Below are 25,435 nucleotides of genomic sequence, written 5' to 3' on the forward strand. Positions count from 1 at the left end.
TTCCCCGTAGTAACCTATAGCTGTGAGAGCTGGACCTTACGGAAGGCCGAGCGAAGGAAGGTAGATGCTTTTGAACTGTGGTGCTGGAGGAAAATCCTGAGAGTGCCTTGGACTGCAAGAAGATCAAACCAGTCCATACCCCAGGAAATAAAGCCAGACTGCTCACTTGAGCGAATGATATTAAAGGCAAAACTGAAGTACTTTGGCCACATCATGAGAAGACAGGATACCCTGGAGAAGATGCTGATGCTAGGGAAAGTGGAAGGCCAAAGGGTGAGGGGCTGACCAAAGGCAAGATGGATGGATGATATTCTGGAGGTGACAGACTCGACCTTGGGGGAGCTGGGGGTGGCGACGGCCAACAGGAAGCTCTGGCGTGGGCTGGTCCACGAAGTCACGAAGAGTCGGAAGCGACTGACCGAATAAACAACAAATTAATATAAAAGTTAAAAAGAAAAGGGGCCAATAGACATCCCTGACGCACCCCTTTATCAGTTGGGATGTAACGTTTTGTATTTTGTGATTTAATTTATTATGCACTGCTCTGATATCTTTTGATGTGGAGTGGTTGATAAATTCTATTATTATTGTTGTAATAATATCTTTAAAATCAGCTATTGCATGTATTCGACCAGTGTTCCCCTTCTGGAATTCTGCCCCTTGTCTTCACATTCCAGGTTCCTAGATCACGCCATCTGTTATTCTGACTGGCAGTGACTCTGTAAGATCTAGGAGGGAAGCCCTTCCAAAGCGAGAGCCAATGTGGTGCAGTGGTTAGGGTGTTGGACTGGGATGTGGGAGACCCGGGTTCTAGTCCCCACTCGGCCATGAAGCTCCCTGGGTGACTTTGGGCCAGTCACAGACTCTCAGCCCAACCCTCCTCACAGGGTTGTTGTTGTGAGGCTAAAATGGAGAGGAGCAGGGGGACCATGCAAGCCACTTTCGGTTCCTTGTAAGAGGGGAAAATGTGAGCTATAAATGTAATAAATACCCTGATGCTACCTAGGGCTCCTTTGCAGCCAAACTAGGCATTACGCAGGAATTCCGTGACTGGAACTCCCCGTGGTGTGTTTTTCTCCAGCAGCAGCAGCAGCGTGGCCCCCTGGTTCAGAGGAGGCCTTTGGGGGACTGGAGGGGGTTTGCCCTGTGCCCCTTAAATCTCTCTCTCATGCACATGCAGACTGACCCACACAAACGGTGGAGGGGGCAACATATGGGAGGACCGAGCAGCCTTCCCAAACCTGGTGCCCTCCAGATGTGTTGGGTTGCAACTGGGAATGATGAGTGTTGTAGTCCACACCTGGATGGCATCAGGTTGGGGTAGGGTGTTGGACTAGGGCTGAGGAGATGCAGATTCAAATCCACCACTTAGCTGTGAAGCTCTCTGGGTGACCTTGGGCCAGCCACAGTCTCGTTCCTGGCCTAGCCTACCTTGCAGAGTTAATGTGAGGGTAAGAGTTGGGGGAGAGCCTTCTAAGCCATCTTGAGCTCCTTGTAGGAAAGGAGAGCCACTGTAGTGGCTAAGAGACAGAGCTACAAATCAGGAAGGCCCGGGTTTAAATCTCCCTGAACTCAGTAGGTGGCCCTAGGCAAGCCACTCCCTCTGAGCCTCAATCCCCCCATCCTGCAATATGGGAGATAATAACACAGACCTACCTTACAGGGTTGTTAAATGCCTTGGAGTCTTGGAAGTGCTATACAAATGTTTAGTATTATAATTATATGGAATTAATAAATAAAATATGTGCGTGATTGCAGCTTTGGGGGATTTAAGAACATAAGAAGCGCCCTGCTGGATCAGACCCAGGGTCATAGAATCATAGAATCATAGAATAGTAGGGTTGGAAGGGGCCTACAAGGCCATCGAGTCCAACCCCCTGCTCAATGCAGGAATCCAATGTAGCCCAGCATTCTGTTCACACAGTGGCCAACAAGCTGTCAATTGGAGACCCACAAGGGTTAAATTCCCCCTCCCCTGTGCTGCAGCCCCAAATCAAATTGGGGTGGAGGCTCTCCATCACCACTGCTTTCTGAGAAAGAGGGAGACATCCTTGGGGGTTCCAGCCACAGAACTCCCCAACAGAATCCCTTGGTTGGCCTGTAGCTGGTGATGGCAAGGGTTGAACGGAGACCTTATGCATGCAAAACTGAGCTCAGTCACTGGGTTAAATGGTCCCTCCAGAAGTCTGAGGGGTGTGCAGGGATCAGGTGGAGGCAGTTTCAGGGCTTTGCATAGCTCTCTGCCCACTCCCCAAAAGCAGAATAAAATATCTAGGCAAAATAAGCCACTGTGTCTAAATCTCTGTAATTTGTACATGTCACAGCATTTCTTGTTTGTTTGTTGTTGTGTTTAAAGTATTTTTTTTACCAAACTCTTCAGCCAAAATGAACTCTTCACCATGGAAAAACCGCAGCAACAGCAACAAAACCAGATAGTTGCTGCCTGTAGGCTTGCAATAAAAAATAATTTTAATTGAAAAGCAAATTCAATCGTCAAATGACATTGGCCTGCTAATCAATGAATGGCTTTAGTGTTACATGTTATGCTTTCTTTGATCGTCTTTGTCAATGAGTTTAATTAGCTCCAAAAATGACAAATGATTTATTAATCATTTTAATGCACCAAAGTATTTTAGATTTAGTAACCATCTAGTTTAACTAGCATGATAAAAATGAAAAATGATTGATATATCCACTTCAGTGCACCAAAAGATTTAATAAAAATAATGCAATAATTTAAATATTGCCATTCTTGAGCCAGAATGTGAGTGACCTTGGCATGAAATTTGAACTGGCTATATAGTTTGATCCAGACCAAGAACCTATTTTTTCAGTGCCAGGTGAGAATCCTGTTACAAAATAACAGGCAGCGGGTATCTCTGAGCGTATGCTGAATGCCATTCCTTCACTGCTGGGTAACAATGCACATTCGAAATCTAGCAATTCTCACAGGTCATACAGAAATTCTTCCAAGGATGTCTGAGTCTTGAGCTTGGATTTGATCCCAGTCCAAGTGCATTCACCCAAATCATTCAACCCCTGGAACACAGACAGTCCAGCCCTTATCAATTTAAAAAACATTGTAGCTGCTGGAAAAACAAAGCTGTACAGATGAAAGAATTTATTGGCTGAGAAGTGAAGATTTAAGGGCACTGACGGAGACTTTGTCCTGGGAGAGACCATGCCTGAGTACATCTGTTGGATGCAGCCAGATTCTCGATCAGATCCTCGAAAGTCCTGGATTTCTAGGAGCTGTGAAGAGAGAGCTGAGGGCACCAGCCAACATTGCCATATCCTGGTTAAGTGGTGGGTTATTGACTACTCCTTCTGGTGGCAGGGTGAGTCTCATCCCTGAAGTGGTAGTGAAGAGAGCAGGAACCAGCCGGCTCCTAAACCTGTTTGGGGTGTGGTGAGTCAAGGCATCAAAAGTATCTTTCATCTCAGCACCTGGAGAAGGACGGAGGAGGCTGAGCCAAGGTGCCCCAGAGCTCAGCTACATGAACAATGCTATTATGCATAATCCATACAGTTGTTCTTTCTTGTTCAATTGTGGTTTTTAATTTATTTTACTGTATGTATGTGTTTTTAACCTGGAAGTCACATTGGGGGCGTTTTGGGGGGGGCAGAAAGGAGGGGCATGAAAGCGTAAGAACTAATTAAATTGCTTAATCCACATATCGTAATGTCTTCATTCAGCTAACTCAAAGATCAGCAAAACTGAACAAACTTTACAAGATCTCAAAAGCTTGCCCATTTTTGATGATCTTGAAGTTGACCTAATAAAGGCATTATACTATATGGATTTTGGCATTTTTCTTATGGCCCAGATGGCTGCCCTTAAAACAACAACGAGTTATATATCCTAACAGCGAGTTTATTTTGAAGCAGGGCTCCTGAGTTCTTTGGCTACTCCTCCACCCCCGATGCCCCCCACCCCTCCTAGCTTCCCATATCTTTGCAGGACAGTAAAAACATTTTTCCATGCCACAATGGACATGGAGGCAATGATGCCAAAATCTTCACTGGTTGCATTTTGGCCCGTCGTGCAGCTGGAGAAAAGCACAAGAGCCAACCCCAGTTAGCAACCAGTTAAAATGGTTGGTTTCATTGTTATAAGAGGAAGAAATGGTGGTATAATCTGATCATGTCACCTGCTGCTGTTCCTCTTTCCTCCTTTGGATACCTTATGGCAGAGGTGGGCAACATCTTTTCGCTGAATTCCATTTGGGAGAGTCTCTTGGGAGCCCCATTCCAGGGCGGGTGGGGCCAAAAAAAGGGCCCTGAGCCAAATGCAACAATACCAGCGTGTTTTAGCCTCAAGCTCTTCCTGCCTTAGGAGAGGCATTTCAGCCGTTTAGAATTGGGGGGGCGGGCGGGGGGGGAGGGCACAAAAACCATGATTGGCAGCTGGTGGACGGGGTTGAGGCCAGAAAAGGGGTGTGTGCAGTGGTGCCGTGGCTCCAATGTCTGGTGCGTGCGTGCGTGTGTGAATCCGCTCCAGGTTTCAGTCAGAACCAGTGAGAACTCTAAAGAAGCTCTCCCCCATTCGAGGCGCGCTCCCTCCTTCAGAGACCTGACTGGTGCCGAGTGAAACTCAGGGCAGGTTCCCACCCCACTGACATCGGAGCCACCAGCCTCCACTGCAGGGGTGGCCATCTGAAGAACACTGGAGGGCCGAATTTGGCCCACCTGAGGCTCCCCACCCTGTCTTATGATGTCGCTATTTTGTGTAATGGGATTGCTTGAAATTCAGTCTGACTGTGTAGCAGAAAACTGGCATAAAAATGAAAAGAGCATCTGTAACCATGAGAAAGGAAAAAAAGCATAAGATTTGTCCCAGGAAAGGAAAGGAGTGGCCTTCGGCCTTCATCATTCCCACTTTTGAGAGGGGAAGGATATATCGTGGGTTTGTTGAGCAAAAAACACTGTGCTGTCTTATATGGCTGGCTAGCTGAAACTACACCATCTTTAATACTCCTTAGCCCAATACTTTGTCAGTTTAAAGGTGCAACCCTATGCATGTTTAGACAGAAAAAAGTCCTACAATTCCTAGCATGCCCCAGCCAGCCATGCTGGGTGTTGTAGGACTTTTTCTGTCTAAACATGCATAGGATTGTGCCCTAAATCCCCCTTTTCTGGCATTAACTGTCCTGGCTGCTTTTCAGCCTTGTCTTTCTGCTTTTTTTTTTGTTTTTTGGTAATTCCACCTCTGGAAAGAAGCAGGGCTCCATGGCTCCCCAAATGCACCCCTCGGCCCCAGACGGCAGTTGGGGCTGGATGGTCGTTCTTGCCGGCTTCGTGCAGTCGGCCCTGGTCTTCGGGGTGATCCGCTCTTTCGGGGTCTTCTTTGTGGAGTTTGTGGCCTATTTCAGGGAGTCCTCCAGCACCGTCTCCTGGGCCGTGTCTCTCGGGGTCGCCGTCCTGCAGTTTGCAAGTAAGGGGGAAGCTTTCATGCTGTGGGAAATTGCAGGCTGGCTGATCTTCTGGAAAATATGGAGATGCCAGTACCGCCAGCCTGGGGGCATTTTGGGTCTCTTCTCCTCCTGCTGTGTCCATACTAACTCATGCAGACAGACAATAAGGACAGGTCCGGTATTTTAAACACTGCTGTTAACACACTCCTGGCGTCAAAGAAGTTAAGCAGTAATTCAGATTCATTTGAGGCACAATCCTATGCAGGTTTAGACTGGCTGGGGCATGCTGGGAGTTGTAGGACATTTTTCTGCCTAACCCCGCATAGGATTTCACCCTTCGCTATGCTAAAAGAAAGTTGCTGTTGTGTGTGTGTGTGTGTGTGGGGGGGCTTTTACAATAGGGGTGAAAACGTCTTTCAGACCAAGGGTCCAAAACCGCAATGCCAAAAAAGTCAGCCCATTTTAGCTGAAAGCCCCTTCTGCCAGTAACTAAGCCTTAGAAGCAGCATTTCAACCTTTCAGAATGGGGGTTAGCGGGTGGGCAGGGAATGTGCAAATCTAGGAAACCACCCAACGGTCAGGGGGTGGGGCAAAAGGGGCGGTTCCAGAAGGAAAGGGTGTGGCCCTCTGGGGAACCCTGGAGGGTCAGATGTGGCCCACACGCCTCAGGCTCTGTACCTGTGCTTTACATTATTTCCTTTTATCACATTTTAAAGTTAAAAATCAGATTCTAAGATAAAAGAAAGTCGCCTCTTTTCCCCTCCTGTTTGATCTAATTAGATATACAACGTTGATTCAAATCTAATATATGTGAGTTATGTGGTGGCATTTAACTTGCAGAGGAGCTGTGCTCTTGCAAAGAGGCTGGTATTAACGGAGATGCTTAGTTCTTGCAAAGCACATCTTAGTTTAACATGAGAAAGGTATGCTTTGCAAGAGCTGAGCTGCTGGGTTAATACAGAGCACCTAGTAAAAGCTCAGTCCCCCTCATAAGTTAAGCAATTGCTGTTGTTCAGTCGTTCAGTCATGTCCGACTCTTCGTGACCCCATGGACCGTAGCACGCCAGGCCTTCCTGTCCTACCATGTGATTAATGCAAGTTAATTAACATGTCTGGAGAACTGAGCTCTTTTTAGGACCTTTGGGTTTATCGAGCAGCTCGGTCTTGCGGAGGCTATCCTATGATGTTAATTAACCCCTTGCTGATCCTAACAGACATTTTACAGCAAGAGCGCCTTGTCACTCTGACTAGTTTCTCTGTTCTGATCCCCACAGGCCCGCTGGGCAGCGCCCTCAGTGCCCGGTATGGGGCACGCCCAGTCGTGATGGTCGGAGGGTGCCTCACCGCGCTGGGTCTGCTGTTGGCTTCGTTCTCTGTCACCATCACTCACCTGTACCTGAGCATCGGCCTGGTCGCAGGTGCTTGCTTGCCTGGCACACTCTCTGCATGGAGAAAGGGGGAGCCTCTCCCCATGCCTGTCCCCAGGACTCTGAAAAGGGGGACGGCAAAACCATCTCTAAAAGGCCACAAGGAGGGGGTTTGCAATATATGGATTATCCCTTTTGGTCGTCTCCCCACCCCATCCAGTGAAAGTGTTTTGGAGCAGAGATGTCTGTGGCAATTTGGGGTGCTACCCGAAGGGTTTGATCTTCAAGCAAGCCCCCGCCCGCCCCCTTCTAAGATCTTCCAAGCTCCTGCCAAGAGCAGGGCTGAAATCTGAGATGGCGCTCAGCACAGGTTGGCTGAGCCTTGGATCCTATCATGTCAATGCCAGGGTCCAGCCCAAGAACACGCACAAGTAATAATAAAGAAGAGGGTGGCACCTCTGAGCATGTGCAAAGTGCCTTGCCCTCGCAACCACAACCATCTCTCTCAAATCTGGGTTTAGGGGGCAAGCTTGAATCCAGGCCATTTTTAACTATAGATCAAAAGGTCTTGAACCAGAAGGGAGGATTTCGGGGCAAAAACAGGGGGGAGGCTGAACCCAACCCTCCCCTCCCAGAGTGTGGTGGTCATGACCCAAGACGCAAGCCTCAGTCGCACACGATGCACGAAGTGCAGTGGTTTGCCTCCCAGGAAACGGGTGTTTGGGTCTCTGGCACAGTCACCCCCGGGGCCAAATCTCACCGCCTGCCTCTCTCTCCCGCTCCCCCCCCCCACAGGGCTGGGCTGGGCCCTGGTGTTCACCCCTTCCATGGCCGCCGTGTCGCACTACTTCGAGGAGCGGCGCGCGCTGGCCACGGGCCTGGCCGTCTCGGGCGCAGGCGTCTCCTCGCTGCTCTGGTCGCCCCTCTTCCAGTACCTGGCGGACCTGTACGGATGGCGCGGGGCGCTCCTGGTCGTGGCGGGGATGTCGCTCAACCTGGTGGCCGCGGGCGCGCTGCTGCGGCCCCTGGCTGCGGACAGCGGCCGCGTCCCCGCGGCCGAGGCGGGGGCTCCCACGCGGCCCGGGGCGCGGGCCTCGCCCTTCGCCCTGGAGCTGCTCTTCCACGGGCCCTTCGTGCGCTACGTCCTGGCTTTCGCCCTGGCCGACGCGGGCTACTGTCCCCTACGCGCACCTGGCGGCCCACGCCCGGGAGCTGGGATGCGACGGCTACGAAGCGGCCTCTGTCCTGGCCGCCGCCGCCGTGGCGGACACGTGCGGCCGCGTGCGGGCGGGCGGGCGGGCCGGCCCCCTCCGCGGCCGCCCTCGGCCTCCTCCTCCTCCGTAGCCTGACCCTGTGGACGGCCCTCGCCGGGACCGCGCTGGCCCGGGTGCCCCTGGCGCGCGGCTTCTCCTCGCTGGTGCCCCTCGGCGTCTGCTGCGGCTTCTTCGCGGGGGCCCCGGTCCCGCTCCAGTTCGCCAGCCTGGTGGAGGTGGTGGGGGCTGGACACGTGCTTGGGGCATCGGACTCATGCACATGTTGGAGAGCGTGGCGCTTTGCTGGGGACCCCGCTTTCAGGCAAGGGCCTTGGCTGGCTTCCCTCCCGGGCCGACCCCGCGCGGTGGAAGGTTTGGAGGACACAGCGGAGGCTGGTGGCTCCGAGTCGGGGGCCGGGCATCCTCTCCGGGTTTCAGTCAGGACCAGTCCGAACTGCAACGGAGCCATCCAAGGTGCGGAGCTTCAGAGTTCTGACTGAAACGCGGAGCGGATTTACCACCCCCCTGACCTCGGAGCCACCAGCCTCCGTGGTAGGACACCCTACAGGGTTCTCCCCTCAGCCCCATTTGATCCTGGCAACGACCCTGTGAGGTAGGCCGAGAGAGAGTGGGTAAGTGGCCCAAAGTTGCCCAGAGACCTTCACGGCCAAGTTCATGTGGATTTGAACAAGGTCTTCCCAGTCCTCAGTAACTCTAGCTTTCTAGATCCAAGGGCCATTTGTGAACCTGCCTCAATTGGCAGGAAAAATGCGAGAATGTTAGATTCTACGTTAGCGCGGGAGGTACTTCCTAGCTTCTGTTTCCAGGCCCAGTTCAAAGGGCTCAGTATGACCTCTAAAGCCCTATGTGCCTTGGGGCTACTTGAAACACCGCCTTCTCCCGCATGAGTCCGCCTGGGTTTTAGGAGCCTGGAGAGAGACCCTTGCCTCTCTGCCGCCACTGTCAGAGGCACACAGGAGGGCCTTTGGGGTGGCTGCTCCCAGGCTCTGGAACTCCCTGACAAGGGAGATCAGCCAGTTCTATCTCCGATGTCCTTCTCCTGGCAGAAGATGGTTTTATTCAGACAGGCGTTTGGCCTTTAAGCTGAGTTCCGTTTTACTAAAGTAAATTTTAACTAGTGGGTGCTTTTTTATTATTATTATTTTCATTGATGTCTGTTTAATTAAGGGGCCGCGGTGGCTTAGTGGTTAAGACGCTGAACTGCAGACCGGAAGGTCGGCAGGACAGCAGTTCGAGACCCAAGTGCCGCGTGAGCTCCCGTCTTCAGTCCCAGCTCCTGCCAACCTAGCAGTTCGAAAGCAAGAAATTGCAAGTAGATAAATAGGTACCGCCTCGGCGTTCCGTGCACCTCGGTGTTCAGTCATGCCGGCCACATGACCTCGGAAGCGTCTTTGGACAGCGCTGGCTCTTCGGCTTAGAAATGGAGATGAGCGCCACACCCTAGAGTCGGACATGACTGGTTGGGGACACCGTTACCTTTTTAATGTTTAATTGGTTTGCTTTTATGTTTTGATTATAGTATTGTGTTTTGTCTTGTATTTTATTCCTGATAGTCACCCTGAGCATCCCTTGCAGTGGAAAGGCAGGATATAAATGCAATAATAAAGCAGGGTTATTATTTATTTCATTTCTATATGGCCCAATAGCCAAGGCTCTCTGGGTGGTTCACAATAATTCACACTCAAAAAATACAAACTCCAACATTATAGACATCAGGCAAAATTAAATAATACAACCTTATAATAAAACATAGTCTAAAAATGTTTCATATACAAAATTTTAAACCATTTCAATAGCTCCCAACAATTTCAGGAAACAATTTCAATAACAGATCATAGAATACAATAGTAGGGTTGGAAGGGGCCTACAAAGCCATCGAGATCTGTTCAAGACAGCTGACATAGGTGCCCCATCATATGCCATTGATTGCCTGGCACTGAGAATATGCCAGTGTTGGCGCCTGGTGGGCCTCAGTGGGGAGATCATTCCACAGTTTGGGGACACCACTGAGAAGGCCCTCTCCCTTATTGCCACCCTCTGAGCCTCCCTTGGAGGAGGCACTCGGAGGAAGGCACCAGATGTTGATTGTAGTGCCTGGGTAGGTTCATGTCAGGATAACTCAACCCATCCACTTGTGTGCTCTAGGTATCCCTTGGAGAAAGATGCTCAAAGCTAACCACAGTCTTTTCCATTTCAGGTTGGCTGCGGGATATCACAGGCAATTATACCGCCTCCTTTCTTGTGGCTGGAGCATTCCTCCTGGCTGGTAGCTTGGTCCTGGCCACATTACCAAATTACTTCTCCTGCTCCAGGCCATTGAAAGCCAAGGTGGAGAATGCAATAGGATCACAAGATCACGAGTCCTTCGAATTAAGGAGTTTGCCCCACCAAGACAGAGACTTTGACCAGCATGAGGCAGAGTCTGGTAAGCCAATCCCAGGAGCCAAGAACCCCTCAAAAATGCCTTTTGCCCCTTAACACTTCCAGCGGGGAAGTGAAAGAAGAAAAAAGGAGGCCTTTGTTGATGCAGCTGGTCGTTGTCATAACTTAACTGAATCAGGGTCTCCTTTTGGTTCCTGGGCCACCGTTATTATTTTTTCTGGCATGTTTGTCCTAAAGAAGCTGGTGAGAACATTGAAAGCCAGGATGTGGAAAACTTGCTGACAACTTCGAACTGCATTTTGTCTTCTCTGGATGTGAGAGACTTGCTGGATCAGGAGTTGTTAAACAACCCCACAACTGGATGCTAAATCAAAGACTACAACTGTATTAAGAAAACCCTTTCCAAAGACTCTTAACGCTATGGTGCCAGGAGACCCAAATCTGGTATTGGTGTAAATCATAATTTGGGAGGAGGAGCTTGTAGGCTGGAGGGAAGAAGGAGAAGAGGTTCGGAAGCCCATTCCTAATTGCTACCGTTCCTTTTGATCCAGCCTTCCTCAGCCTGGAGCCCTCCAGATGTGTTGGACTACAACTCCCATAACCCCTCAGCCAGCATAGGCTGAGGGTTTATGGGAGTTGTTGTTCAACACATCTGGAGAGGCCCAGGTTGGGGAAGGCTGCTTTAATCCCATACAAATCAATGGAGTAGAGAAATTGACTTGACCTTTGAGGTCTAGTCAATTTCCCCTCTAAGGAAAACAAAAGGTGTTCTTGAATATTGCTTGTGTGCGTGTGTGTGTGAATTGCTGAGGGTCTTGTACTTTTCTTTCTGAAGCTTATATGTACAGATATATGCTTGTTCTTTCGCAGACTTAAAGAGAAATTAAAAACTTTTAAAACAGTTTCTAAAAAACTGCTCTAGGTATTGGCAGGAATACCTAGATGGAGGGTTGTCATGGGCTAGATGGCATGGGCACTAGCCAATAGGTGCTGATGAAACACTCAGTGTGTTGGATGATGCAGGCTACTTGGACCCACTTGAATTCGGTTTCAGGCCCCGTCCTGGGATAGAAACAGCCTTGGTCACCCTGGTAGATGACTTACGCCATGGAACAGATGAGGGGAGTGTGACCCTGTTAGTTTTCCTGGACCTTTATGCGACTTTTGCTACCAGCAACCATGGTATCTTTCTGGATTGTTCACAACAATCAAGTGGAGACTTAATTCAGACAAGATGGAAATGCTGTAGGTAGGGAAACCGATCAATCTGCATAGAAGACTGCATCTAGTCTTAGATGGGGCTGTATTCCGCCAAAGGACCAAGTATGTAGTTTTGGAGTGCTCCTGGACTTGGTGCTGAGGGCCTTCTCAGTGGTGGCCCCACAGCTCTGGAATCAGCTTCCATCTGGGCTTTATCAGGCCCCTTCTCTGCAGGTCTTCAGGAAAGCTCAGAAGTCCCAACTGTTTTCACTGACCTTTCCATAAGTTCTTGGACCACTGGTGCTAGGTAACTGCCGTTTTTATTGATCCTTTTTCAGTAACCTTTGTTTTCATTGGACTTTTAATGAATATGTAGTTGTTAAATTTCACTGTTTTAGTTTTGCATGGTTTTCATCTTGTATACTCCCTTGAGGGGGTTTGACCCTTAAAATGGTCTACAGTCAATCAATCAATCAATGTTTAAAAAATTGCAGCATAGCAGATTGTGCTTCAGCCTAACTTATTTCTTATTTTAAGGCTGCCTTCCCCAATCTGGTGCCCTCCAGATGCATCGGACTGCAACTCCATCGTTCCCAGCCAGCATGATGGTGGGAGCTGCAGTCCAGCAGATCTCGAGGGCACCAGGTTGAGGAAGGCTTGCTTCAAGGCTTTGCAAAGTCAGCTCAGTCGCAAACCAGTAAAAGGGAAAGGACATGACTGGAACTGTGTGCCCCATGAGCCGTGACAACTCCACCAGGCCACATCCCACTCTGTCGCAAAGATGTCACCTTTATACCCCTCAGGAGAAAAAAAAGTTGTAAAGATTCTGCTGGCGTCAGCTTGTGTGGCACAGTAGGTGAGCGGGTTTGGTTGTGAAACAAAGATCTTCCTTGGCCAAGACACTTCTTAACTCAGAGAGAGCACCCGCTTTGCATGCAAACGATATCTGGTTCGATCCCTTGTTCCCATAGGCAGAAATGAGGTGAGAAAGGATGGGGAAGCCCTTCCCATGTTCCATCAGCCTTCCCAAACCCAGGGAGTTGTCACCTAGCATATCTGGAGTGCCCCGGGTTCAGGAAGCTGGTATTATATGAAGTCGGGCTTAACAAGTCCAAAAGAGTTTCAAACGTACAAAAGATGTGCCCAAGCACCCAAGGGTTGCTGAGCCACAAACCATACAACAGTAAAGAGGCCAGTGAGCGAAAATCCCTGCGGTGTCCTTTGAAAAATGCCCGTCCTGAGTTATTGCCCCTGGTGATTTCTTTATGGCTCCCTGAAGTTGGAATGGAGCCCAGTGTGATCAGTGCTCTTCTATGGCTTATGCAAGAAAAAGCAAGCTGCCCAAAGGCGCTTCTCCCTTCTGTGCAGGGACAAATGAGAAATTTGTTTTGGTTCGTTTTTGACCAGAATTTACCCAGTTCGTGCCTCCCAAATTCAAACACAACCTGTGATTAAAATCCATGTATTCCCAACCCTGCAGTGTGATTTGCAGACCAAAAAGGAAAAGGTGTTTGACAACATGCATACGTTTAAAAAATGAGCACTTTTGACAAATGCACACAAACACGCTTTCATCAATGGGAGAAAACGCACACAACTGATGCATATATTTGGGAAAACGCACTTGAAAATGCACACAATTGATGCATATATTTGGGAAAATGCACTTGAAAATGCACACGGGTTTTGTGCAAAGAGAAAAAAAACAGCACTCACAAGCCGATGTGGCAGGGGTGTCCAACCTTTTTGAGAAACTGCTGTGGGCACCAGCACAAAATGCCTAATCAGTGGATCGCTGCTTTGGCATCTAGCTGTCACGTCTGTGGATCTTAGGCTGCATCTTATTCAGCAAAAACTTTTGTTTTGTGTCTATTGGACACCACCGTGTGTTGTTAATAAGCAATTGTCTAATTTGGCGAGTTGCTGGTGGTGCAATGCATCTAATGCTTCTCTTAAACATATGTTTTGGCAATGTCCAGTAGTTGCTTCTTTGGAGAAGGAGGTTATTACACAGGTAAATTTTGTACTGGAGCAGTCTTTAATATTCACTGATGTACACACACTTTAAAATTATTTACTTGCTTCAAGGAAATTAACAAACTGTCAGCATAAATGGATTCTCTGCGTCCTTTTGAAAGCTAAAAGACTAATAGTACAACATTGGAAGGATAAACACTCACCTTTTCAACCTGTTCATAAATGATCTGGAATTAGGAGTGAGCAGTGAAGTGGCCAAGTTTGCCTATGACACCAAATTATTTAGGGTGGTTAAAACAAAAAGGGATGGTGAAGAGCTCCAGAAGGATCTCTCCAGACTGGAAGAATGGGCATCTAAATGGTGAATGCGGTTCAGTGTCAGCAAGTGCAAAGTGATGCACGTTGGGGCAAAAAATCTCAACTTCAAGTATAGCCTGGTGAGACCTGAGCTAGCGGTGACCGACCAGGAAAGAGATCTTGGGGTTGTGGTGGACAGCTCAATGGAGATGTCAACCCAGTGTGCGGCCACTGTAAAAAAGGCAAACTCCATGCTAGACATAATTAGAAAAGGAATTGAGAATAAAACTGTCAATGTCATACTGCCCCTATACAAGTCTATGGTGTGACCACACTTGGAATACTGTGTCCAGTTCTGGTCACCACACCTAAAAAAAAGATATTGTAGAGCTGGAAAAAGTGCAGAAAAGGGCAACTAACATGATCAAGGGGCTGGAGCATCTCCCCTGTGAGAGAAGGTTACAAGAGCTGGGATGTTAGGCTTGGAACAAAGGAGGGTCAGGGGAGACATGAGAGAGGTCTACAAAATTATACCTGGTGTGGAGAATGTGGAGAGGGAGACATTTTTCTCCCTCTCTCAAAATACTAGAACCCAAAGGGGTCATCCTGTGAAGCTGATTGGTGGGAGATTCAGGACAGACAAAAGGAAGGACTCCTTCACACAGCGCAGAGTTAAACTACGGAATTTGCTACCACAGGAAGTAGTGATGGCCACCAGTTTGGATGATTTTAAAAGTGGGTTGGACAAATTCCTGGAGAAGGCTATCAATGGCTACTAGTCCTGAGGGCTATGTGCTACCTCCAGTACCAGAGGCAGTGAGAGGGGGAACATGGTGCGAGGGTGCTGTTGTGCTCTTGCCCTGCTTGTGGGTTCCTGGTCAACAACTGGTTGGCCACTGTGTGAACAGAATGCTGGACTAGATGGACTCTGGGTCTGATCCAGCAGAGCTCTTCTTATGTTCTTACCTCCTATAGTGTAATGGATTGAGGACCTTACAACACTTTCAACATTTGAATGGGTGGCATAGAGACACCACCTTCAAACTGATACTTATTTGGATGTTTGGTCCATTTTTATTGAAGCTTATGTATGATTGCTAGAAAGTTGTATACATTTCATATATATGTTATTTGCTATGGATATATACAAATCCATGTACATATATTAAACAAAGGAAAAAATAATACGTTTTTAAAAAGTTTTGGGGGTGCCCATGGGTGCCACATTAGGGACCCCTGCAATACGGGCACGAGTAGGAAGGCGCTTCAAGGGGTAATTTGGAGAACCTTGCTGAGATTTGCTGCTTTGCACATCCCTCCTTCCGTGCCCGAGTTCCTCCTGCATTGCCAGCTAGAAGCATTTTGGCATCTGGAGCTGGATATCTGAATGGCAACCGCCGCTTCTCCTTCCCTCCCTCTCCTATGGATCCAGGGGGAAATTCTCCTGTGCAAACTTCATGGGAAGGAAGAGTAGGGCTTGCACTTCCTGCTGGATACAGCCCTCGGCGCTGACCCATCCGCCGCCTATTCCACCATCTTAAACCATCCCCCAGTCCTGTCCCCAGAGGAGCTGCCTCCGTTTGCTTCCTGGCAGGGTCACTGCCTTCCGAGGTGGAAATGCCTTCAAGTGGAGGGTGTAAAGATTCTGCCCGTTGTGTAAGGAAAACTGGGCACACCTCTCTGCAGACTTTGGCCTAAGATTTGATGATAAAAGCCCATTGACGTGCAAGTCATCAAATGCCTTCACTGCTCCATCAGTGGACGGCCACCCATGGAGAAGAGAAAACGTTCACAGCATTGACATGCCTTGAAGCAGGGGGGGGGGGCATTTGTCTGAGTACTTGGTTTGGGGCTTACTGCCGTTTCTAGAAGAGAGCCCCTTCTGGAGAGGAACCAGATGCCAAGACGGCAGCAGCAGCGGGGACGGAGCACAGCAAAGACAGAAGCAGCCACATGGGACAACTGCCCTGTGCCAGTGACTTCATGGGGCACCTCCGCTGAAACGACATGGGCCCACGCATATATTCTGAGCCCCCGGATGGGGGATGGGGGTGGATGGTGGTCTTAGCGTCTTTTCTGCAGTCAGCCCTGGTCTTTGGGGTGATCCGCTCTTTTGGGGTCTTCTTCGTGGAGTTTATGGCTTATTTCGAGGAGCCAGCAAGCGCCACCTCCTGGATCACCTCCGTCACTGTGGCTTTGTTGATGTTCACCAGTGAGTATCAGGTGAAACACTCCTTTGGGAGCTGAGACCCAAACAATTCATTTTCTAAATGGTGTGGCAGAATTTGCGGTCTGCAGGTGCTTGGCTGTCTTTTTTTCTTCTTGTTTTTACACTCCAGAGAGGAAACATAGGGTAGCCAATCCCTTTAAATTTACAGAACCCATACGTCACTGAGAAACATTGTAAGTCAGGAATGATAAACTTGACCTGTTCAATATTTTACCCTGGATTTGTCTTTATTTTTTGACAGGGTGGGAGGGGTATCCACAATACATTTGAGAATTTTCTCCCTGGATTGAATACAGACTTAACCATCCTTAGAGTAGACCTACTGTAATCAATGAAATTTAAGTTAATCATGACTAAGGGTGCAATCTGATGCATGTTTAGACAGAAAAAAAGTCCTACAACTCCCAGGATGTCCCAGCCAGTTGTAGGACTATTTTTGGAAGACTTTTTTTTCTGTCTAAACATGCATAGGAGTGTGCCCTGTTTCCTAATTGATTTTAATGGGTCTACTCTAGGTATGACTAAGTCTGGATCCAACCTTCTTTTGTTCTAACTGAGATGCTTTCCCATACCGCAAAACAAAACACATCTTCTGATTCAGGGGTTTCTCCCTCATCTCTTTTTAAATTCTCTCCCCGCCACCAGAAGAAGTGGCAAAGATGGGGTCTCCCTTAGCCTCTCTGTCTTCCTGCCACCCCACCCCCTTACAGGTCCACTGGCCAGTGCGCTGGGCACACAATACGGAGAACGGCCCGTCGCCATCCTTGGTGGGCTCCTTTCAGGGTTTGGCCTCCTATTGGCTTCGTTCGCCACCAGCCTGACTCAGCTGTACCTGTTCATTGGTTTGCTCACAGGTAAGTCAAGCGATGTTTAAAATAAACGTGCTGATGCTTTCCCTCCAGGCGGGGTTCCTCTGCACGACATGCAAATGATCTGGCAGCCACGGGGCTAAGGATTGATTCCTTGGATTATACAACACCACATTCTAAGGCTTAGCACGCAAAAGAGGGGCTTGCTGTCTGTTATGCTGAAACTGCGGTGCCTCCAACTTCACCACTCACGATCGGGAAGGCGGAGGAAATATCCCCTTCACTGCAGCTCCTGTTTTCTATGCATCCCTCAGGTAGGGAGTGGGGCAGGAACTAGTTTGATTTGCATTTTAAGCCACAGTCACGGAATTTTGCACTTTTGAACCAAAACACTACCAAAACTCGGTTATCCTTTGAAATTCGCACTTCTCCAAATTTTGCGATGCAGCTCTCCAATCAAAATTTTTATAGAAAAATGCATAAATTAGGGTAAAGTGCATACAGAAATGCTCATATCCGTGAAAATAAGGTTCAAAAGTGCAGTGTGTCAGGAAAATCGCTTGCAAGAAATTTGTATATTAGGCCAACTGCATACAAAAATGCACATATCAGGAGAGATGTGTGCAAGCTTTCATGCAAACTTAAAAAAAAAACATTCTCAAACGTCAGAAGAAATCGAACAAGACTGGAAAAATTCTCAGGGTTTGGGACAAACTGAATTCAAGGTTGGAAAAGTGAGAAACGGACATTAACGCTTTGCCCATCCCTGCCCTCAGGTGTCGGTGGAGCCCTCATCTTCTCGCCGTCCTTGGCCTTGTTGGCTCGGTATTTCAGCCGGCGCCGTGCCCTGGCCAATACCTTGGCATTCTCCGGTGCTGGCGTCTCTTCGCTGGCATTCTCACCGCTCTTCCAGTTCCTGGTGGATTCCCACGGCTGGCGTGGCGCCCTCCTGGTTGTCGCCGGTCTGGACTTCCACCTGGTAGCTTGCGGTGCCCTCCTTCGCCCGCTGGCCATGGCTGAGAACGGCACAGCGGCCACTCCGGAACGGGAGAGCCGAGGGCAGCGGCTGGCATCTCTGTTCGGGCTGAGCTTGTTCCGCCAGCGACCCTTCGTGACCTTCTGCGGGGCTGGTGCGCTGATTACAGCGGGGTACTTCATCCCCTTTGTCCACCTCGTGCCCCATGCGAGGGACACGGGCTTTGACGAATACCAGGCGGCTTTCCTCGTGTCTGCGGTGGGCATTGCCGACATCGGCGGGCGCATCACGGCGGGCTGGCTGGCGGACCGCAGCTCCTGGCGCCTCTTGCACAGCCTCGCCCTCTGGACCCTCCTGACGGGCGCCTCTTTGCTTGTGGTGCCCCTGGGACGCAGCTATGGGGTGCTGCTGGCCATCAGCATCTGCTATGGGTTCCTGGCCAGTGCCGTCATCCCACTCAAGTTCTCTGGCCTCGTGGACATCGTGGGCACCGGCCAGATCATGGGAGCGATCGGACTCATCCAACTGCTGGAAAGCATCGGGGCGTTGGCAGGACCCCCACTGGCGGGTAAGGGGGCAAGACATCTAGGAGAAAGGTTCTAGGCTCCCATATATATGGAGAGCCCAGAGAAATTCTGCTATGGGACCCATAGCACTGTGTCAGGGGCAGACAGAGGCTGTTGGCATCCAATCCAAGCCTGCATCAAGTTCATGTCTGGATTGTTTTTTTTAACCTGGGGGCCCTGCTCCCCTTTGCGGCGGCCTCTCTCAACCTGGTGCCCTCCAGATGTGTTGGATTGCAACTCCCATCATTCCTAGACTGCAATGCTGGCTGGGAATGATGGGAATTGCAGCCCAACACATCCAGAGGGCACCAGGTTGGAGAAGGCTACTTTGCTGAAATGGAGTTGGGGGCAGATCCTGAAATGCAGCAGGAAGAAGGTGCTGCTCTGTTGACTAAACAAGAGTAGGATGGCTCATTCCTAATATTTATATGAGGCCCGGCCAATCCGCAGCCATCATGCTGCCTGCCAGTCGCAGGGCCCGACGTTGTACGCCCCTGTTCCCTCCTGAAAATGTTGTCACAGCGGCAGTGAAAAAGGCAAATTCCGCACCAGGGATGAGCAGGGAAGAAGGAAAATAGAACCACCCATATCCTCATGTCGTTCTACAAATCTGTGATGTGGCCACATTTGGAATATCGTGTGCAGTTCTTGTGGCCACATCTCCAAAGGAGATGGTAGAGCCGGAAAAGGCCAAAACAGCTGGAGGGCCACAAATTGCCCTTCGCTGGTTTTAAAACCATGTATGTGGCATTGCTAAAATGGCCACAGAGGTGCAGATTTTACCAGCATGGAGACCCAGTGATGGGCGAAACTGCTCTCATAGCATTTCAGCATGTATTAAAAGATAAAGAGACTAAGGAGGAGAAGGTTGGGGAGACCCTGTTCTTCAGAAAAACAGAAGCAAGGAAATTGGCAAAAACCCCCACCCCACTACAGCTGGTCAGACCCTACTATCCCGTTAACTAAGAAGTACCACTTCCACATCCATGCGCACACAAGCCACCATCTTTACTCCCCATTCACCACATGTGCGTCCATCACTGTGGTAGCAAGCGACAACTAAGGGGTATGGAATCTTCCTTAAGCAGCCATGAGCACGCAGTGATGAGAACAAACCAGCGTATGGCAGCCTAGGCGGGGCTGCGGGGCGGTTTTGCGGCTCTGACGCTTTGAAGGAAATCGCATGTGCTAGTTATACAGTGGTAAGAAGAAGCCCTCTGCACATGTGTAGCCTGTGAGTGTTTATTCAGAAGTCCACAGGCCGAGGAGGGGGTGGTTTCATCTTCTTACAACTGAGGGGTCGAGGGGTCCCCGTATTTGTTCTAACCTAGTTACAGCCCCGAAACGGGGCCGTTACTCAAGGCACAGGGATCCTCTTCTGTTTCAGGATGGATCCGGGACATGACTGGAAGCTACGCTGCCTCTTTCCTGGCCGGGGGCTCCTTCCTCGTTGCGGGAGGCATGGTACTGATGATGTTGCCCGGCTTCTTCTCCTGCGCCTCTGCCCAGAGCCCAGCAGGACACACACAGGCGATGCCTCTGGACCCGAGCCACCAACAGGGCGTGGGCCCAGCCTGACAAAGAGCAGCGCTCCCGGGCCCAGCAGAGTTGAGCAACAGCAGCCCCAGGCCAGCTGTTCACTTGTGGGCTTCTGGCAGGGCAGTGGCCTCCACGTCACGCGCCCCAATGGGCCAGGGCAGCCGGCCCTCCAAGCCAGAGCTGCAGAAGCTTTCAGAATGGGAGACAAATGGGACAAAAGCCGGGGAACTTCCAAACGAGTGGTGGCGAAGGGAGAGGGTGCGTGGCCTTCTAGGGAAGCCTGGAGGGCCTGATCGGGATCTCCAGAGGCCTGGATTGGTCCCTGGAGCTGCGTTTCTGCACCTCTGCCCCACGGGTTTCTTTGGTGGATAGACACACCTGGCAGTAGCAGCTGGGGGCTCCATGTCAGTGGGACAGTGCATCCGCTCCAGGCTCCAGTCAGCATCCGTCAGAACGCTGAAGGAGCAATCCTGGAGCGGATGCACCGTCCCACTGACATGGAGCCCCCAGCCCCCACTGACACCGGGATAGCAGCCAGGAATCACTTTCGGTGCTGCCACAACACCGCCGCCTGGTGGACGGGTGCTGCGACAGCCCACCACGCAAGGCTGGAGGAGCAGAAACGCATCCTCAGGCCTCCCTCCCCACCCCGGTGTCCTCCAGATGTCCATGCTGCCTGGGGATGATGGGAGTTCTCATCCAACACACCTGGAGGGCGCCAGGTTGGAGGAGGCTGTCCTTAAGGGAAGGAAACCTCTTTCATATCTGTGAACAGTCGTTGTTGAGGGGACCAGGCGGCAGAAAGGGGGCTGACCCAAGAGCTTCTGGTTCTCCTTTGACGCTGGCAGTTGCATCCGGTGGACAGCCATGGCAGCCAGCAAAGAAAGAGGGGAGGGCAAGGAAAACCATGCTGGCACAAAGGACGAAGGCTCCACCAACCAGGAACGAGGCCGTGAAGTCTCCCGTGAGATCCCTCAAGAGGCCTGCAGAGATAGGAGAGACGGATACAGTAGGAAGCTGAGGGTGATCACATCCCTGCCTTTGCAAGATGCCTTGAGAGCTAGCAGCTTACATAGCTTCTAAAAAGGAGGAATAGACAGCTTTGGGGTGGGGAGGCTATCAGTGACTTTTAACAGTAACTGCTAAATAGAACCTCCATGTTCAGAGGTAGTATATCTCTGAGTACCAGATACTGTGAAAAAAGCTAATGCTTTCATGGCCTGTTCATAGGCTTCCCAGAGGTATAGAGGGCTGTCCACCATTGGAGACAGGGTGCTGGGCTATACAGGCCCTTGGTCTGATTGAGCAGGCAGGGCTGCTCTTATGTAATTTTAAAAATCCAAGACCTGGGCTGGGATTTGGTCATAACCAGTGAAGTTTTCCTGAGCACGCCTTGCAGACTGCCCAAGAACACGCACTGCCCATTGGTCCCCTGGCATCTTCCCTTGAGTTTGAAGGCTTTCCTGTCAGGCCACATATGTTCTTCGAACCCATGACAAAGCAAAATGAGGGAAGAGATATTCACGTTTGCATTACATCCAGGCACTGTTTTTAAAATATGTGCCAATATACCATACACTCTTAGATCCTTAGTATTGTTAGTTTGGTGCTAACATTTAAAATTCTAGATCACCCTTCTCCTCCTTGGTGTACTCCAGATACATTGGACTACAGTTCCCATGATCTCCAGCCAGCAGGCCCAATGGCTGCTTGCATTCCAGCAGGCTGTGCAGAAGGCGACGAGAAGGGGAGTGGGTCCATTCCATCAGCCTTGCTGAAAGATTACTTAATTTTTTCCTCTTCCCTCCCCATCCATTTTTCCTTGTGTGTCATGTCTTTTTAGATTGTGAGCTAGCGGGCAGGGATGGCCCTGTTGGGCTGATGGAGATTTGTTTTGGACTGAGGAGCAGGATTTTAGAAGAAAAACAAACTCCAAATAAATAACATAATGATAAATAGATGGAAGTGGTGGTCTGGCACATTTGGAGGGCACCAGATCAGGGGACTGATCTAGATCAAGGCACCTTGTATTCATCTTTCCAGCAAACGAGTCGAGGTCGCCTCCTCCTTGCAAGACCTCCAGTTCAAGCTATCCGGCAGCTCAGGTGTAGCAAAAAGTACCCTAAGGTGCAAAGTCCTTGCAAGGAGCTCTGGTTGGGCTGGGCAGCCCATCGCCGGCCCAGGTCAAATAAGCATCCAGCTGTGTGCCGGCTGTCCTTACCAGAGAGCGGGGGTCCCAGCAGTCCGCCGACACTCATTACCATCAGACACAGCCCCGTGGCGTTCACCACGTGGGCTACCCCGACAATCGTGGGCAGGACTCCAAATGCCACCGTGGCAAAGCTGCCCGCGCTGGTGCCGTAGAACAAGGCCAGGGCGAGGGCACCGGCATAGGAGGTGGCGAGCGGGAGGAAGAGAAGACTGCAGCCAGTGAGGGAGTTGCAGAGCACCAGAAGGCGGACCGGCGAGAGCAGGGCCCGATCCGCGAGGCAGCCAGCCAGCAGCCGGGCTAGCGCATCCGCGAGCGCAGCCAGAGATGCCACGAAGGCGGCCTCGTAGGGGGGCAAGCCCAGCGCCCGCCCGTAAGGCTCCAAGTGAACATAAGGCGTGAAGTAGCCGGCTGCCAGGAGGCCGGTGCCCAGAGAAAAGGCCCCAAAGCCTCGCTGGCTGAAGAGACCCAAGTCGAACACAGAACCCGACGCCGGCCGGTCCCCCCGCAAGGCTAGGGGGCGGAGGAGGGCCCCGCAGAGCAGCAAGTGGAGGCCCAGGGCCGCCGTGACGAGCAAGGCGCCTCGCCAGGCCAGGCCCTGGGCCAGGAACCTCAGGAGCGGGGATAGGGCGAAGGAGGAGAGGCCATTGCCTGTCAGCGCAAGCCCCATCGCCACAGAGCGCCGGGATGAGAAGTAGCGGGACAGGGTGCCCATGATGGGGGCGAAGGCCAAGGCCCAGCCCAAGCCTGCGGGGAGAGAGAAGGGGAGGGATTTCAGTGCTTTAAAAGGCAGAGAGAAAGGGGGGCAGTCTGCAGCACGTCACGTTCTGCGCACATGCCAAGAGAACCGGATTTCGGGTTGCGATAAATCATGCAAATCACCATGAAAATGTACCGCAGGGGTGCAGAACCTCTTTCAGCCAGAGGGCCAGATTCCTTGTCAGAGAAGCTCTCGGGGGTCACATTCCAGTGGGGGGTGGGGCCAAAGGGAAAGGGGCAGGGCTAAAAATACCTGCATCTTGTAACTTAAATCTCTTGCTGCTGGTAACTAAACATTTTGAGAGGCATTTCAACCTTTTAGAATGACAGAGAAACCATGCGAAAGCCAGGGGTCAAAGAGGTTGGAGATAAAAGGGGTGTGGCCTTCTGGAGAATCCCAGAGAGCCAGAATTGGTCCCGGGCCGAGGCTCTGCACCCCGTGATGCACTGGGTCTCACACAGGAATATCAAAGTTGCCATGATGACCATGAAACCAAAAATCTGCTACATGCACAGTCTAAATCAGCCTTCCCCAACCTGGCGCCTTCCAGATGTGTTGGGCTACAACCCCCATCATCTTCAGCCAGCATGCTCATTGGGGGTCAGAGGCAATGGGAGCCATAGTTCAACACACCTGGAGAGTACAAGGCCAGGGGAAGCAGGCCTAAAACACCATTTGTACATCTCCCCTAAAAAGGGGGAGGTAGAATGTAGCATGAAGGGGAGACATGAGAGAGGTCTGCAAAATTATGCCTGGTGTGGAGAAGGTGGAGAGGGAGATGTTTTTCTCCCTCTCTCAAAATGCTAGGGAAGGGTTGGACTCGATGGCCTTTTAGGCCCCTTCCAACCCTACTATTCTATGATTCTAGAACCCAAAGGGTCCTCCCCTGAAGCTGATTGATGGGAGATTCAGGACAGATAAAAGGAAGGGCTTCTTCGCACAGCACAGAGTTAAACTGTGGAACTCAGTTGGTGTAGTATGGCCATCAATTTGGATGGCTTTAAAAGGGGTTTGGACACATTCCTGGAGGAGAAGGCTATCAATGGCTACTAGTCCTGAGAGCTCTGTGCTACCTCCGGCATCAGAGGCAGTGAGCCTATGTATGCCAGTTGCTGGGGAACATGGGTGGGAGGGTGCTGTTGCACTCCTGTCCTGCTTGTGGGTTCCTGGTTGACAGCTGGTTGGCCACTGTGTGAACAAAATGCTGGACTAGAGGGACCCTGGGTCTGATCCAGCAGGGTTCTTCTTAAGTTCTTTCCATTTTTCTTCTTCCCTCCCCATTCCTTTTTCCTCGTGTGTCATGTCTTCTTAGATTGTAAGCCTGTGGGGGCAGGAACTGATTATATGTAAGCTGTTCCAGGAGCCTCTTTTGCTGAGGAGCAGGGTAAAAATGCTTCAAATAAATAACATCCGCAGAAGAAAGGGAAACAGCATTTGATGCACAGGTGGTCCAAGTGTGGAGTCCACCCTGACTCACCTGTCAGAAATCCCAGGGTGAGATACAACTGGAGTAAGCTGGTGCTGAATGAAGCCCAGACCAGGCCCAGAGAGGACAGCAAGCCGCCCAGCATCACCACTGGACGAGCTCCATAGCGCATGCTGGCCGCCGTAACAATTGGACCTGGGAAGTGACACGGGAGGGATGGAAAAGGATGAGCAGTGACACACGGGGGCAGAGCTGCATCACAGCTTGGACATTGGGGCAGGGGAATATTTTGCAGTGCTTTCTTTGTGCCAGAACTCACCACCAAAGGATTCGCCCTGGAAAATGAATTGAGAGAAATCAGGCCCTGTTCAGTACCAGTCCAGTAAGAGAGAGGAAGAGGAGGGAGAAAGTGCACACATCTCTGAGCATGTGCAGAGTGTCAAATGTATGCTACAATTATATAAAGACTTAGCACACAAAAAAGCAGAACAGAGGGATTGACGAGAGGCAAGTTCAGCTTATAATGGACGGGTGCCCAGCTCAGGCCTGTGGGTCAAATCCAGCCCACCTAGATTCCCCAGACAGCTGAGCTCAATCCCCCTGGCCCTGCCCCTGCTCCCCCCCCACTGACTGTCGGCTGGTTTCCTGGCCTTTGCAGTTCTTCCTGCCATCCTGAAAGGTGGACATGCCTCTCCTTGGGCTTCGTGACTGGCAGGAAGAGCCTGAAGCCACAGCACGTTGGCATTTTTGTTCTCGCCCCTTTTCCTTTGGCCCTGCCCACCATGGGATTGCAGCCCCTGAGGGCTTCTCGGGAACGGAGCGTGGCCCTTGGGCTGAAAGGGGTTCCGCATCCCTGCGGCAGTGGGACGGAAGCAGGGCAGGGGAGGTGAGATGAATACAGGAACGCAAGCAGTCTGCACGCTCCTCTCAGCAATGGGTGGGGCCGCAGCTCCGTGGCAGCGCCTGTTTTGCGAGTGGAAGCTCCCCGCTTCGACCCCCGGCAACATCT

At 50.8% G+C, this 25,435-nt stretch overlaps 2 protein-coding genes and 1 pseudogene across 3 annotated transcripts; 2 read left to right on the forward strand and 1 right to left on the reverse strand.

The window, feature by feature from the left end:
• Nucleotides 1-5,229: 5,229 nt before the first annotated feature.
• On the forward strand, nt 5,230-11,326 carry LOC146343140 (monocarboxylate transporter 13-like; annotated as a pseudogene). Its single transcript, XR_014784155.1, has 4 exons — nt 5,230-5,434; nt 6,689-6,832; nt 7,577-8,356; nt 10,253-11,326. The product of XR_014784155.1 is annotated as a monocarboxylate transporter 13-like (transcript).
• A 4,592-nt stretch (nt 11,327-15,918) lies between these two features.
• LOC146343141 (monocarboxylate transporter 13-like) lies at nt 15,919-20,133 on the forward strand. The gene is made up of 4 exons (XM_084808701.1): nt 15,919-16,123; nt 16,852-16,995; nt 17,727-18,494; nt 19,880-20,133. Exons 1-4 carry the CDS (start codon nt 15,919-15,921, stop codon nt 20,068-20,070), a joined length of 1,308 nt encoding a protein of 435 aa, XP_084664827.1. The 3' UTR covers nt 20,071-20,133.
• Nucleotides 20,134-20,771: 638 nt separating this feature from the next.
• LOC146343142 (monocarboxylate transporter 11-like) lies at nt 20,772-24,410 on the reverse strand. Its single transcript, XM_084806704.1, has 2 exons — nt 22,253-24,410; nt 20,772-21,014 (listed from the first exon to the last, which is right to left on the reverse strand). Exons 1-2 carry the CDS (start codon nt 22,953-22,955, stop codon nt 20,791-20,793), a joined length of 927 nt encoding a protein of 308 aa, XP_084662830.1. The 5' UTR covers nt 22,956-24,410; the 3' UTR covers nt 20,772-20,790.
• Nucleotides 24,411-25,435: the final 1,025 nt, after the last annotated feature.

The sequence above is a fragment of the Heloderma suspectum genome, chromosome 6, assembly GCF_057233095.1.
Source record: "Heloderma suspectum isolate Gila_16-S chromosome 6, 16-S_ref, whole genome shotgun sequence".
In the NCBI taxonomy this organism is placed as follows: domain Eukaryota; kingdom Metazoa; phylum Chordata; class Lepidosauria; order Squamata; family Helodermatidae; genus Heloderma; species Heloderma suspectum.